The 15,756-nt window shown below is 40.4% G+C and overlaps 1 protein-coding gene across 1 annotated transcript in view; it reads left to right on the forward strand.

The window, feature by feature from the left end:
* Positions 1–14,834, forward strand: part of CDH13 (cadherin 13) — a 433,407-nt gene extending 418,573 nt beyond the window's left edge. The window contains exon 14 of the mRNA XM_041400548.1: positions 11,977–14,834. Within this exon, the coding sequence (XP_041256482.1) occupies positions 11,977–11,984 (8 nt within the window). The 3' untranslated portion in view covers positions 11,985–14,834. The remainder of the gene's footprint in view (positions 1–11,976) is intronic.
* The last annotated feature ends 922 nt before the right edge of the window (positions 14,835–15,756 follow it).

A 15,756-nucleotide genomic window follows, 5' to 3' on the forward strand; every position in this document is an offset into this window, starting at 1 on the left:
GACAGAAAGGAAAGAGGCTGGGAGCCTGTTAAAATAATGTGGTTCTGTGTTTGAACTCCTCTGAAATGTGCTGCTATCACCCCGTTCCCAATTCATTTCCACACACAGATTTTTTATAACTGTGATTAGCTCCATTGCAACGTTTTGTATAGTCCAAATATTTATCAGAGTAATCAAAGATTATGATGCCATAAAAACAAAGAGAACTTTAGTGCTTATTGAACAGATGAAACCTCCCATTTCTAGTGGCAAGTTATGGGTTTAATTTTACCAAAAGCCCTTACGTGGCTGACTTTGCTCCCAGTGTTTGTATTTTATGAGGCTCTTGTTCCTGGGAGGTAAATCCTTCAGTCAAATGAACTTTGTAACTCATGCCAAAGTATTTCTTTTTGTATTTGACATCTGGTGTGAGGATAGATAGCCCTCTGAAAGAGCTGCTCGTGGTGAAAGAGCCCTGCATGAATATCTTTCCTGTAGAAAACATCTTGGTATTATCATTTAAATGGTGCAATTATTAGCTATACTTAGACTATGTGCCTCCTCCGTAAATCATGAAAGAAGTCAGATGTGGCAGATTTCTGAAGTGTCTGAGCACACAAGTGAAGAGCCTGATTAAAACTGAAATGGATGCAAAACCCAGCAGTTCCTCCCATTCTGGAGATATCCTACTGTGCTCACTATATTGAGGGATAATGGGATACAGACTGCACAGTTGCCCAGAAGCCTCTGGGAAGGTAGATATAGCTGGAACAAGAAAAAATTAGGAGTTCCTGGCAGCCAGAAATAGAAAATATGAGATGCCAAAACATATGGGCAGATTTGCACAACAAAACAATGAGGTGGGATTGAAAGATGATGAACACAAAGTTGATTGGAAAAAGGAGCATCTTTATATGTTTTGTATTTAACCTAATTTTACTGAGGTCAGGCTGGAATGATGGAGAGTGGACAGGCAGAGGAGTTTCCAAAGTTACAACAGGTAATGGTGACAAATATTGGAAAAGAATGTTGTCACTTGTCATTAAAGCAGACCCCATGTTTAAGATGAGACTTCATGTGGTGGCATTTTGTTCTCTGTCAGCTTTTCCTTGCCATTACTGGAGACAAGACAGCACCAAATGTTCAGACAGAATCCAGATTTTAGTAGCTCAGATTGAGGGGAAAAAAAAAAGAAAAAAAACCTGGGTTCCTGGTCAGGGAGGGGAGCTACAGCAATCAGTTCCTTGAGGAAGAGAATGAGTGGGGAAAGATAAAATGTGTCAGGATCATGTCTGGTGCTGCTCTGAGACTGTCCCTGCGTGCTGCAGTGTTCCCAAGTGACACAGCTAAACCAGCTCTGCTCAGAATTCAGCTACAAAAGGGATCTCACCACCACCAGAGTTACAAACAGGCTCCCCTGGAAGGCTCCTCAGTGTTTTCAGTGAGAGCAGCTGCAACATCCCACAAGGTGAGGGATGGCAAAGCAAAACAAGCAGAAAATAAATTTGTGCATATTGCCATAACAAAGTCAGCAAGAAAATATCCCCCAGGCCCTGTGGGATACTGAGAAAGAACCACTCTGGCTGGCAGAACTAAGCTTTAGATCTATTACAAATTATTTGTATTATTATTAGTATTTAAAGGAGTATTTGAATTCTGGGCTTTTGATTTTATAATAACTATTTCACTTAATTGCATAATCATAGAATGGTAATTGCATTTCATATCTTCTTTTATATTCTACCAACATAAAAGACCACGTTAGATTTAAATGTGTGGAATGGAGGGAATAAAAGAACAACTAAAGGCACAATAGTTGTGTCACTAATATTTTACTTAAAGTTCCTTGTTATAAAAAGACTGGGATTTGAACACTTCATGTTGAAAAAACCCATTTTTTTAATCTTTCTTGACTACCAACCATGAATAAGAAGCTTTTTTTTTGTTCACCTGGCCAGTGGACTACAAAGCTGTAAGTTGACTTGAGCTGAAATAAGTGAAGAGTTCCATTATTCTGAACAGAAAGTGAGGTGCAGATGAGGGGGGAAATGCCTCCTTAAAAAAAATTAAACAAGCTGGAGGTCTCTACATTGCAATTAATTTGCTAAAGTCAGGGTGAAAGGCCTCAGGTGTGTTTGAAAAACAGAGACTGGCACAGATGTCTGTGCTGCAATTGCTAAGAAGCCTTAGAGATACCCCTGAATTTCATTTCCTAGTAATTTCCATTAACTTTTCCCATTTAGTGCTGTCTGTCCCTCACTATATTATTTTTTTCTGATTTGAGGAATGCAACTACAGGGCCAATAGAGAAAATACAGGTGGCTTTTTTTTTTTTTATGCTTTGAAAATGATATGCTTATTATTAAACCACTACAAAAAAATTTTTAAAAAAATCAAATAATATGAAACTGGTGGGTTTGAATTTCCGTGGAGCTGGACAGGCAGAGTTAATCCTGCAGTGTTATCTCTCACCCAGCTCATTTCTCACAGCAGCAGCAGCCCCTGTATCTCTTGTTTACCCCATGTTATTTGTGCAGGAACATCAAATGGCTGAAAAGCGAAACAAAGCCTTCCTGAAAGGCACCAGAACAAGACAAATCAGAGCAGGTTTCAAATGCAACAGACCTTTAAGGTCACTGCTCTTTCCATTCCCTCTGCAGATTTGTTAGCTGCACATTCCCACTTTTCAGCCTTTATTTTGAATTTCTTGGCTCAGTTTTAAACAGTCAGGTTGCTTTAGGGCTAAACAATTGGATTTTCCAGTAGAATTTTTGAGTTTTCCCAAGAAAAAAAAGGAAAAAGTTCATCCCAGTTCCATCCAGTTCCGGAGAGAGCATCAGAAGAAGGGTTCCCCATAGGTGGATTTGCTAAAACAAATATTCTTGTTTCTTTCTTTGTTTTGTTGGTCAGATTTTGTTGTTTTCTTTTTACCTTTTAGGTTGTCTTAGCACATTTTAATCTTCTACAGCAATCTTCTGCTTTTCAGAGCAGTTTATTTTTAAATAAGTTTTAAAAAAGATCAGTTTAATTAAAAAGACTAAGGAAGTCTGCAAGATACATTTGCCCATTTCTGAGAAGTGAAATATCCCTATTTTGGCTAGACTTGCAAAAACTATTAAAATTGGAGAGTTTTGTTGTGAAAGTTGCTTTATTGAAATGGTTGCTAGGATTTTTTTTTTTTTGCACTTCTCTAATTTGTGCTAGAGCACAACTATGTAGGTACCTAAAATATCACCTAAATTTTGCACTCCAAGTAATTGGAGACTGCTGATATTTAGTGAGTTCCAGTGATGTAAATCTCACCTCCTAAACAAAATAACAGCAGCAATATCCATTATTACTCACTGCTTTTTTTTACAGATCTTTGTTCCACATTGATATTGTTATTTTTGCAGCTAAATATCACTGAAATAGATGCTTTCTCAAGTGCCTGTACGAGAAAAACACCAATTTTATTTGTGTCCTTAAGGATGTGGGTTGATTTTCAAGGAAAGGATGGTTTGGGCGTTCAATTTGAGCCAGCCTTGATTTGAATCTCAATTTTAACACGGAGCTGTGTCCATTCTTCTGATTTCTCTGCAGTTTTTTTCCAGTCCTGCAACATATTGTGCAGTTTGTGAGCCCACCTAAAGTTAATGGGGCTTGAAATGGCCCAGAAATCCATATGGATGTCCATAATTGGGGACAGGATGTTTGTACACCAGACAAGACAAATAGAAATGCCCCCAAATTACACATCAGCATATTGAAATGTGCTTAATAACTTTACATTTGATTGAGTCAATTAGGTGGGAAATGGCACTTTACACACATTTGAAACCATCCAAACGCGTTCCAGGAGTGCAGAGGTGAGAAAACAGGGCAGTTTGGAAGATGTGTGTTTGGAATGCAGAAGGGAGCAACGTTAGCAGCAAATGCAGCTCCTTCCCCAAGAGCTGCAATATTATTGCTGATGGTCATTCTGGAGGTATGAAATGGACATCAAAGAGATTGGTTTGAGAGCCCATTTAGTGGTGGGAATTCAACGCTTTTATGTTTTCATTTTCTCAATAGTGCTTCACAGTAATTGTTGGTACATAATATTTTGTATTTCTTCTCTGAACAACTTCTTAAAGCCACATAAATATTGAATTTCAGGTAGTTATCGTCAGGATTGCTCTGGAGTGGCCTATGATTAAAAACTGGCACTGAATGCATGTCCAGTTGAAGTATTTTTTTCTGCCATTAATGGTCACTACACATCGTGAGATGTTTGTTCCTTTTCACCATGCCTGTCCTTGGATATTTTCCCTATAACAATTTTTCCTATTTCTTTCCTATTTTTCTCTTTATAGCATCCAGATAACTCAATGTAAACAGCTTTCTATTCAGATTTGGGCAGGGTATTAAAGATTAGGAGGAGATTTGTGGTGCCTGAAGGTTTGATGATGCTGCCTTTGTTTCTGTAATACCCTATGGATATTTACAAAGACCTTTGAAGGGCCATTAATGTTTAGAGTATTTTAGATGAGGTCTTAAAGCCTCACTTTATCAATATAATAAATTGGGATACGTCATTAGTTGGTGCTTAGGTAAGTGCCACGTTTAGTAGCAGTTCTTCAGAAAATTTGAAATGAGCAGGTTGATACCAACACCTGGCCAAATTTCTAGTTTGGTTTTTCCTCTTTCTAAGCTTCTAAGCATAATCCTTCACTCTAGTTTTTATTCTTACTCAACAAGAATTTCTTCAGATGATTAATTTAGGATTTCAAGCTGGGTTTAGTCTGTACCTACAGATCTGAATGTGTCTGGATTGTTCATGTCTGCTCATTGAAAGCTGATGGTAACCTGTGCTGTGCTGCTGTGGGAGATGAGATCTGACTGCCTGAGCAGCTTCCAGTCCTTTAAAAGGCTGGCTCCCTGCTACAGCTGATGCATTTCATTTTCAGCATCAGTATGAAAAAAAATCAGCAGACTTGTTCAGTGCTGCTATTTCAAAACTGTACTTATTCATTTCACTTGTTGAATATTTTCAACCATTCTATTCCATTTATCAGATTAGAGCATGGGAAAATATCCATGCAGGCTGCAGGCAGCCACCTCTGCAACTGTTTAGTTTTGACAGAACTGAAAAATGAAGGAAGCATTTATTCCCTATTGCTTAAATGAAGGCAACACTGCTTTGACAAAGTATCCAACTGAAATTCACATCAATTTTTTAAAAAATAATAATGGAGTACATCTTGGCTGTTCTACCCTAAAACTCCCCCTCTCCCAGTGAGATTCTTCATATCCCTGGAGAACAGGAATTGTATTAGAAGATGTTTTTTTATTTGATAAACCTAGGGAAGCACATGGCTCTGAATTTCTAAGCAAAGAGAGTTGGAATTTTGCTTCATCTGAGCAACTTTTCTTTCAGAATATGTTTATTTTATGCATTTCTTAGGAACAGCTCATTACACAGGGAGTGTGTGTGAGCACCTGACAGGGAAGAGGGGAGGCACAGACAAGGATTCAGCAGTGTCCTTGCCAGGGTCAGAAGAGCACTTTGGCTTCCACCAGCCCTGCTTTGGATCAGCCACTGCAGCCTCCTAATAATAAATAGTAACAAAAAAAATATTATAATAAATATAATTACAATAAATTAGCAGTGTGAGAGCCGCTCATGCTGGTGTCCCACAGGTGAAATGACCTCAGCAGGGGGAATGTGTCCCCCTGGGCAGGCTGGGGAGGTGGGGTTGGCACATTCCCCTCTGCCCTGACACTCTGGGCTGATGCAGGGCCCGTGGCAGAATTTCAGCTCCTGCAGTGCAGCACTGGCACTGATTTACGAGAGCCCACCGAAGCTCTCAGGGCCATTATGAGCCTCTCATTTCACACAGTGCTTCTCCCATCCTTAACAGCTTTCAAATAACTTCTCACGTAAATGAGAAACAAATTGTGTGTGATGGTATAAGCTGCAGATTTTCAGGATAAACTAATTCACTTTTGGAGTTTTATAAACTTTTCCCCAAGGTGTTGTGGCCAGTGAGATCACCAGTTTGCTCCGGGTGATATTAACCCCAAATTTCTTAATTGCAGGAATGAAAACTCAGGGTATCTGCTTGGGAATAGTCCTTCAAATTCAATGAGATTTTGGGGAAATTTATAATAATTTATAGGCACATGGTGCAAACACTGTAAAACTTCTGCAGTTGAAACCTACCTGTGGCAGATCAACCAGTGATGCACATGAAAACAATTTCTATTTTTCAAAGTTCTACATCGAGGCTAAACTATTAACTATGCCTCTAATTAATGACCTTTCTTAGATGGTAAATCCAGGAAAGAAGTACCTGGATGTTGATTAGCTTCCTAATCAGAAACACGGTCCTGATCTCTTCCATCATTTTTGTTACCTCTTTAGCATTACTGAAGTTTCAATAAAGTCCATGATGTAATGTAGACTTTTAATTATGCCAGATTAATGTAATATTTCTGATGAAAGGGTAATTGAAAGAAATGGAGCATGCATGAGCTGAACTCCAAACTCCAGCTGCGTTAACTCTCTCATTTTAATGGGAAGTAAAGGATGAATGCATTTTGGGTAAAGCTCATTCCTGTACAGAGGGTCAGCAAGAAACTTAAATGCCTTTAATTTTTATGAGGTTTTAACTGCAGTGTATAAGCAGAGCCTGTGAAATAGAGGGTGAGCTTGGTCTCTTAAAGAGCACATCTTTCAAAGGCTTTTAATTACTCAGTTTAGACCTGTGTCTTTAAAATAAGCAGGGAATTGAGTCACTAATATGTAAATATGTTCAGAGAAATCTCTGGCTGCAACAGGGAAAGCTGGGGAGTACCAAAGCATTTTCTGAGATCAGAAGTTCTGCACACACCACTGCTGGCTGGCTGAAGGGAAGGGTCCTGCTGGAATATGAGCCCTTGGCAGCCTGAACCACAGGGAATGAATTTACACCCTACCACTTGCTTTTTCCCTGGAATGCAGATAATTAAATCTTTGTCTTAAATGTTGTGGGGTTTTTTTTCCCCGCATTTTCTTCTGTTGTGTGGATGAGCATGAGGAGTAAACCTTGAGTTAGCCCAGTGTAACAGAGGCAGGGAGCTGTCTCTGTAGTCATTGAAGAAGCCAACTTTAGGAACTTGGGCTGAATTCGGTGAGTTGCACCTTCTCAGACCAAATCAGCTTTTGAAACTAATTCAGGGCTTTCCTGTGGAGTTGGCCACCATCATCAACTCCAAATACAGCCAGCAGACCTTGGTTGAGTAGAAAGAGGAGTTTATTCCATCTAATTTTCTATGTCATGAGTCTCCCTACCCTGAACTGTGCACTTAGACCTAAGTATAATTATTTTTAATAATGCTATTAGGACATTAGATCCAGACAAACTTTCACAATGTTTGTCAGTTTTTTTGACCAGCAGAAGAAAAATTGTTCTTGCAAAGCCAAAGTCCTGATGCCAACAGCCAACAGCTGCTGGTCAGAACATGCTGTGTTTTCTTATCTGAGGGAAGAAAAATTCTTCTTGAAAAGCCAAAGCCCTGATGCCAACAGCTGCTGGTCAGAACATGCTGTGTTTTCTTATCTGAGCCCATTGACCAGAAAAGTAAAAATTCATACACACATGCCAGTAACCCTGCCTTTCTCTTTAAAGTCTTTAAATGGATCTTTAAGGACTCCCCCAACCTAGTCATTCTGTGAATTCTGTGCTATCTCACTGTTATCTCAGAAGGAATGAGGCTGAATGTCTCTCAAGTATCAAAGAGGTAGAACTGTGAGATAAAATTGGTGAAGATCACATTAGAGACTGAAATGGGAGAGATTTCTGGAGAAATACATTCCCTACAGCTGTGCTCACTTAGTGCTGCTGTGAATCCCTGGATACCCAAAGAAAAATATGGAAGGGACAAAATAAGAGCAAAAATTCCCTTCCCATTTCGTGGCTTGAGTGCTTTGGGCAGCAAATCACTCATTGTAGGTAATTTCTGTCAAATCACATCTAAAAGAACACAGGGTGGGTAATAATTCCTGAGTGCTGAGGCCAGATCTGGAGACAGGGCTGATAAAAATAAAATAAAATAAAATAATTACTCGGCCTAATTATCATTAGTGTGCAGATCTAAACATGCCAGGCACAGGCTTACCAGGGAATTAAGTTCTTAAAAGAAATAGTTCTCATTGATCAGCAAATGTTCTCCCTGCACACATTATTTGCACATTTTATGCTCACAGTGTTCCTTAAATACTAATATATTTTATGAGCTATTGCCAGCTGCAAACTGTAAATTATCTGGGCTATAAAATATATAATAATGAGTAAAAATAATTTTAAAACAATGTAACCCCATCAAAGTGAGTGGAAAAGTCACCAGGTGAGCTGGTTAGAGCTAGGGCTCAGATAAGGAGTAGATTCTAAAAATTTGGCTCTGTGTGAGCATTTCTGGAACTTTCATTGGCTCCTTCTTTATGGGAACAATAAATAAAAAGAAAAGCCAACAAGAAAACTACAATTCCTATACAGGAAACAATAATGAACACTGGAAATCCAGCTGGGAGAACAGAGAGATTTTAAATATGGACCAGAGGCTCAGAGCTCCCCAGTGAGCTTGTAACAGAGCAGTTGTGTTGGCTTCAGTGGATTTTCTCTCATTCAGGGTGGAGTTTTCCAGGCAATACTTTGGTTATCCTTGATTGAGGATAAACCTTGAGTTTTCCAGGCAATACTTTGGTTATCCTTGATTGAGGATAAACCTTGAGTTTTCCAGGCAATACTTTGGTTATCCTTGATTCCTGTAGATTTTGCATTAAGGGAGTTACTGGCCAAATGTTTGGCCAATTAACACCTCACATGACCTTCTCAGGCTCTTTGTAGAAATTAAATTTGTAACTGATGCTCTGTTATTAACCACAGAAAATAAAAGACTGATGTTCTCTAGGACAGAACAATTTCCAATCAGGTTTTTTTGTGCAATACAAAGAACCAAGACAGATTTGATCTTGCATATTCTTACTTACAGACATTACTTACTTACAAGACAGGTGGGTGTCTACTGAAACTTCACAGACCGTAATTTTGAGTGTTGAATCTGATTTCCAGAGGCAAAAACTACTCTATTAAATAATCCACCTGTGCAAAAGGGTCAGTCACCATTAATGGCTGTGTTTGGAATAATTCTTTTAGCACAAGGCTTAGCTGAATTCAGAGTAGTCTTGGCACCCTCTGCCAATGCCAAGGGTTTGGTGGAAGTGTCAGCAGATGTTGGGACACAGCTGTCTGTGGAAGGGGTCCAGATTTCTTTGAACACACCTCGGGGGAAGCTGTCACCACAGGCTGTGAATGAGAGGAAAAACAGGGAATTTCCTACAGGGAAAATCCAGGAATAATGTGCAGGGGGAAAGAGACAGTGAAGGAGCCACAGCTACAGAGGTTTTGTCAAAGTGGCAGAGCAGGAAAATGCTCTGTAGAGCACAAGGTTGGCAGGAGATGAGCACACAGCAGTTCAATTTGTCAAGGGTTCAGAAAAGATGCTGCAAACCTGCTAAGTGAGAGCCTGGGTAGGGGATTTAGTGTTTGAATGGCTACAAAAAGCCCTTTGGGACAACCTGTGAGAGAGAATCCTCTAGATTGACATAACCTAAATATACAGACCTAGAAAGGAGATTCCATGACAAAAACCTCCTCTGGTTTGTTTGTGCTTTCAGGCTTGAACAAGAGGCAGGATGATGGTGTTGTCCTGAGCAATCAAAGAAGGGAGTGCTTTAGGGGGAAGATTTAAGAGCTGAGTTGTAGCTGTGCAGAGCTGTCAGGAAAACATCCAAAAGTTATCAGAGCTAGAGGCTGACATATTAGACTAAATGGGAAAGTGGGAAAAGAGAGTAAGAGCTCTGAACTGTCAGCACCAATGTCATTGCTGAGCAGGAGAGGATGGTGGCACTGAGAAGGGGAAGAAACCAAAGTGGGGGGAAAAAAGGTTTCCTAAAAAAATAAACCGGAGGAACACGACCAAAGGACAGGCTGGAAAAGTGATTAGAGAAATCATGGTAAAATTATAGGAGGAGGTAGTCCCAGGAGCCAAGGCATCATTTTCAGGCATGTGATTAAATGGATCAAAGGCAAGAAAGGATGAAGTTGAGAAGAAATTTCAGTGAAGGAAATTCTGGGCAGGGATTGTAGAGCTTTGAGCTGAAAGGAGTCAGGAATGGAGTGGTGCTTGCAGAGGCAGGTGGGGTAACAGGGAGGGTCAAAAATTCCTTGTGAGAGACAAACTGGCCTTCAACAGATACAAAAATAGCAAAGGAGAAAGATTCATAATTAAAGCTGAACCAACTAGTTTTTGTATACATCCCACAGTGTGTATGAAAGGTAGTAGCATTCATTATGTCTGTCAATATAATGTAAAATATACAAGCTTTTCTTCAGGTTTGCACATCAATCACCAAACCCTGCTCTTTATTTCCAGGCTGTTGGTGAAGAAGCTCACTGGCTGCTGGAGTTGGTGGGGTATTTATAAATTTTGTGCTGACAGATTTCTCTGGTGACGTTTCAGCCTGTGCATTGCACAGAAGCTCGGTGCCACAGCTGCTGCTCATTCATCATGCCCAAGTGCCTGTCCTTAGCAGGAAGACCCCCAAGGATCTCCCAAGGATTCAGAGCAGCTTCATCAATCCCAGAGCCAGTGTCAGTTCCTTTGAGCCAGGATTAAACAAATGCCCTTTAATGACACTAAGCTTCATTGGGATCTGGAAATGCTATTTTTCAGGTTGTCTGTGAGATCAGAGTCTCAAATTCTTTCTTTTCACCACCCAGGAGATCAGGTTGTTTATGAGAATTTAGTTCTAGCTGGCATCCCTAATCCAAATATATCCAGACTTTGGCAGTCATGACCATAAATCTCCTATGTGTGAGTCTGGATCCTGATTTTGTGGCCAGACCTTTTCTTTCAGCAGCAGGCTAAAAATCCATGTGCCAAGCAATTCCAGATTTTGTCCTATTTGGAAATCTCAGTTAAACTTCTCACTTCAGTGAGCCCCATCCATCAGCACCTCTATGGATTTCTTACACTTAATTTGCTTTATTTACCTTTGTTTACCAGAACTGAAGCACTGCAGGGAAGAGGCCAGGGAGGTGTTGGCATCCAGGTGCCTGCATTGCTGCAGAATTCAATACTGATATCAGTTCACAGGATAACAAGAAAGATAAAACAAAACAGCCTTATTGATAATTATATTGAATTTGATTTGCCCTAAAAGGCAAACAGATCATTAAAAATTTTTAAAGGGCACAAACCAGCATCCGCCATTGACCATTACATTTCTGTGGTGGTGACAAAACTATCAATATTTCAATATTATGATATTTTAAGTGTACAGATACAATAAATTTTAGACAAACATTTGCTGACTGAGTTTTGATGTGTCTTCCCTTGGTTTTATAGGCTGAGTGTGAGCTACAGCTAATGTTAGATTTGTTCCTGGACTCTCCTTTCTGAATTTCTTTGCTGCCTTGGTATTATCAGAGTGTCCATCTAAAACAGAATTCAAGTGCCACATTCCCTTCATTTAATAGAAACCCCACATAAAATCTCATATTTCTGTATCAACATTAATATGATACAGCAGGCCTTTTATTCCCTGGTATATTCACAAACTATAAGGCTCTATTAGAGTGTTATTTTTCAAAAGATATTGTTTGTCTGCTCTTTGCTTGTCAGGGTGTGCAGGGAGGGAGGGGCTGGCATTTCCTTGGGCACAAATGGAACTGATGGAGGTGTCCAGGGGGGGAATCAGGTCCTGGCTCAGGATTTAGCCTCTCACCACATCTTCCACAATTGCACCACAAAGGTCTCTGACATGACATTTTGGGCTTTCCACTTGGAGATTTCTGCACCCAGATAATCAATATTTAACTACTGGCAATGTTCACGCACCTAACCAGCGATTTGACTGGGGGGGGAAAAAACCCAAAGAGTTCAAGATCCTGTGATTTGCATGGCAATACTCACCCCCATCTCCTCCTTTAGGTCTGTAAGAATTCCTGCCATTTGAAGCTGTCCTACCGAGTTGCCATGGCAACGAGAAGAAGGGAAAAAAACCCATCAGCTCTGAAGATTGCAGTTTACAATGACTGTTCTTCACTCCTTGGCCTCAGTTGCTCCAGTTTAGTTTGCAATCTCACTCAATCTGTACCTTGGTGTTCGACAGCCTCCACCCCTCTGTCCTTTGGCCCTGGATTCCTCCTGCAGGACACAAGGTTTACTCAAAATTTACTCTGAATGTTAAAAGACCATGACATCCAAACCCCGCCTTGGGGGAGCAGAAAAAAAAAAAAAAAAAGAAAAAAAACCACAAAACCAGATTGACTCCATTTTTTTTCTATCTGTTGACTTGTTGCTATTCAACTGTTCAGAAAATATTTTGTCTGTGGGTTAGTATTTGTATATGTATGAGTGTATGTATATATATATATTTATATAGAGAGAAGAGTTATACCACAGGTTTAGCTTTTATAAAATGTTCATCTGGAGGGTGAGAAGGGAGGGAGCAGAATAGCACAGCCACAGATGAATTGTAGCTGTCCCAGCATGGCTAAACCTGCTGTGTTTGCTGTCCAGAGCGTGGCCAGGAGGAGAGAGCCCGTGGCCACCTCGGGGCTCTGCCATGGCCCTTCTCGTACCTCAGGTTCAGCAAACAAGAAATGCAAGTCCCCAGGGCTTGTTCCTGCTCTGAGCTGCTCTCCCTGGGCCCCAGAGGGTGCAGGAGGAGCAGCCAAGTGCGAGCAGCTCAGCCTGACTGGAGGGGCCAAAGGGCTGAAACATCGGCTGGGGCAGGTGACAAAATGTTTTGATCACTCTGCAGGTGAGAAGCTGAGTCCAGCAGCAGCTCTGATCCCTGCTCAGCCTCTGTGCCAGCAGGTGCCCTGTTCTATAAATACCCTCACAACCACACCAATCCATCATTTTGGGTATATATATACATACATACACACGTACACACGGTTTCCAGTTAAGAGTAACGAGAGCATTTCTTTGTGTGTGTAAACTTACCACACCTATTTGCAGACATGGGGAAAAAAAGGGTGTTTGTTCTCTATGAATATGGATCCTTTTTTATTCTGTGAGCATGTAAGGTCAAAAAACAAAAAAAAAAAATCCTTCTAACTGTATGAAGATGATCATCTTGTTAATAAACTGTAAATGATCCATCAAAGCTCACACCAAATTTTTATAAAATTAACACAAAAAGTATACTAGTGACAGACTGTGGCTTTTATTAGAGCTTGCCAGTAACTAGGGTAAGGTGTCTTAGAATATTTTAATAAACTTGCTTATTTAAAGTTTAAACAAGAAAGCTTCCTTATGCAATAGAACTTTGCAGCTGCACTCTTTAGTTAGCATTTTTACAGTAATTAAGGGTCATACTCTGGCATCCTTACTACAGTGAGAGTATGAGCATCCCTTCCACACCACGTATATGTTTCAATAGTAAAGATTTTTGGAAACATTAAAAAGAAGTCCAGACATACATTTAGTTTCCCATATTGCTACACTAGATATTAAATGTGTGTTTGTGGTTAAAATTTGCTGTACAATAGCTTTTCTCTGACTTCCCGTATTATACCAAATATGAAACAGGTTGGTTTTTTTCTTTCTTACTTCTTTTTTTTTTTTTAATCAAAAGGAGTAATAACAACAGCAACAGAGGAAAAATGAGTTTGTGTTGTGAGCTTTCCTAACGCTGTAGATTTCTTGATAAGATATGAGCTGCCTTCAGACCCGTTTTTCTCTTCCAGCTTAACTCCTGCAGTCCTGACCAAGTGAAATCTGCCCCTGCTCCCTGCAGGAGCCTCTGTGTCACCAAAGTGGCACCTGAGGGGCACTGGGAGCTGGTCAAGGACACCAGGAGTGGCTTTGGCAGCTCCAGGCATCCCAGCAGGGAAGTGTCTGATCCCACATGGGCACACTCTTGGTCCTCCCTCCCTGCCCATGCCTTCTGTGGATCCCACGCTGCTGCTTTGCCATCAACAATCACATCTTTTTTATTAAAAAAAAATATATACATATCTATTATTTTCAAGCAAAATTTTCCAAAAGGAACGATTTAACTGCTGTATGGCACCTCTGGAATTCCAACATGTATGTTCAATGAATGCACCCAAAGATATTCTGCACCCTGTGCTTTGAGCTACAAAACCTCTGTCTCGAATAAAAGAAATTATATTACCCTCCCCCACAAATACTCTTTTCTACTTGCTTTTTTCCTCTCTCCACCCAGCCAAACCCACCTCTGGAAAGACCCCCCTTGACTTTGGTGTCATTTCTGTCAAATACCAGAAAAATCTGCCCTTCCCTGCTTTAAACCAAGGCTCACAGATCTTTTGGTGAATCATCCCAAGGGCAGCCAAAATGAGGAACAAAGAGAAAACTTCTGCCTGGAGCTCCACGAGCAAGGGGAACACTCTTCCTACCACCCTGTGCCCAAGGAAAAGATCTTTCTTCTTGGATCCACTGCAAAATTTTGATGTGCAAGGAGGTCAGAGTCTGGCTGAAGCTCTGACCCGAGGTGCATCCAAGCGTCCATTCCCATTTTTCCTTTATTTCTGCTCTCACATTAAAGCCTCCCAGCTTTCCCAAGTGTCCCAGCCTCCCCAGGGAGCCCATCCCTGGCCTACCCAGGCGTGCCAGGAGAAGATGAAGCTGCCACGTTCATGTTTCTCCCCATTTAACACAGACTTGGCACGTTCATGGTGTGACACGAGCGAGGAACCACAGCAGAATCTGAAATTTCCTACCTGAATAAAGGGTGTCACCTCTGGCTCAAAAAACCAATGTCCATTTCCTGAAACAAAGAAGCACCAATGATTTATCCATTTTTCTACAATATCATGAAAAAGCAGAAGATTTACAAAATTGCTTTTGTTATTTTCTAATAGTTGCTTATGTTTAACATTAATTCAGCCAAGTTTGCTGTTTTTATAACATACTCCTTATTCCTACCCATCTGTTTTAGCCCCACCAACAGTTATTTCAGTCTGTGTTTGTAGGTACATAAATGCTGTCTAGAGCTGGAAAGGCAGTGAACTTGCTGATTATCATTTTGTGACATGCACAAAACTTTTTATTTGTAAAAGTCATTTCACTTGAAAAGGCTCTGTGCTGTTGAAACAAAAATTGGGAATAACAATCAGTGAGACTTTATTAGCAAGAGAGAAGTCTCATTTTTGGTGTGCTTGCTAATTGAACCCTGGTCTGTGCTCCTCGTGTGTGCTTTTCCAATATGCCTGTGTGCATTTATTAATGTCCATTTTGTTCAGTAGCTGTAGGTATGAAGAGTAAAAAAAAGAGGAAACGAGCTGAATTTCCTGCTGGGTGTGGAGGAAAATGAGGTAAGGGTGGAACACTGGTAACACAGTCCCTGAGCCCTGTTCTCATCATGTTTACACTGCTGGAAATCAAACAGCAGCTCCATCAGCAGAACTGAGGTTCAGTTGATCATATTTAGGTGGAATTTTCTCTCCCCACATATTGCTTTTTGCTGGTTGGCTGGGAACAGTTATTGTATTTGCAGGGAATGCCCTGACGAAGGCAGGAATGATGCAGCTGACTCCATGCTCTCAGAAGGCTAATTTATTATTTTATGATCTATATTATATCAAAGAATACTAAGCTATTAAAGAATACAGAAAGGATACTTACTCAGTGCTAAAAGATAATAATGAAAGCTCGTGACTCTCTCCAGAGCCTGACCCAGCTTGGCCCTGGCTGGCCAAAGAGTGAAAACAACTCACAGCAGAATCCAATGAA

The sequence above is a fragment of the Onychostruthus taczanowskii genome, unplaced genomic scaffold, assembly GCF_017590055.1.
Source record: "Onychostruthus taczanowskii isolate IOZ18803 unplaced genomic scaffold, ASM1759005v1 scaffold18, whole genome shotgun sequence".
NCBI lineage: Eukaryota > Metazoa > Chordata > Aves > Passeriformes > Passeridae > Onychostruthus > Onychostruthus taczanowskii.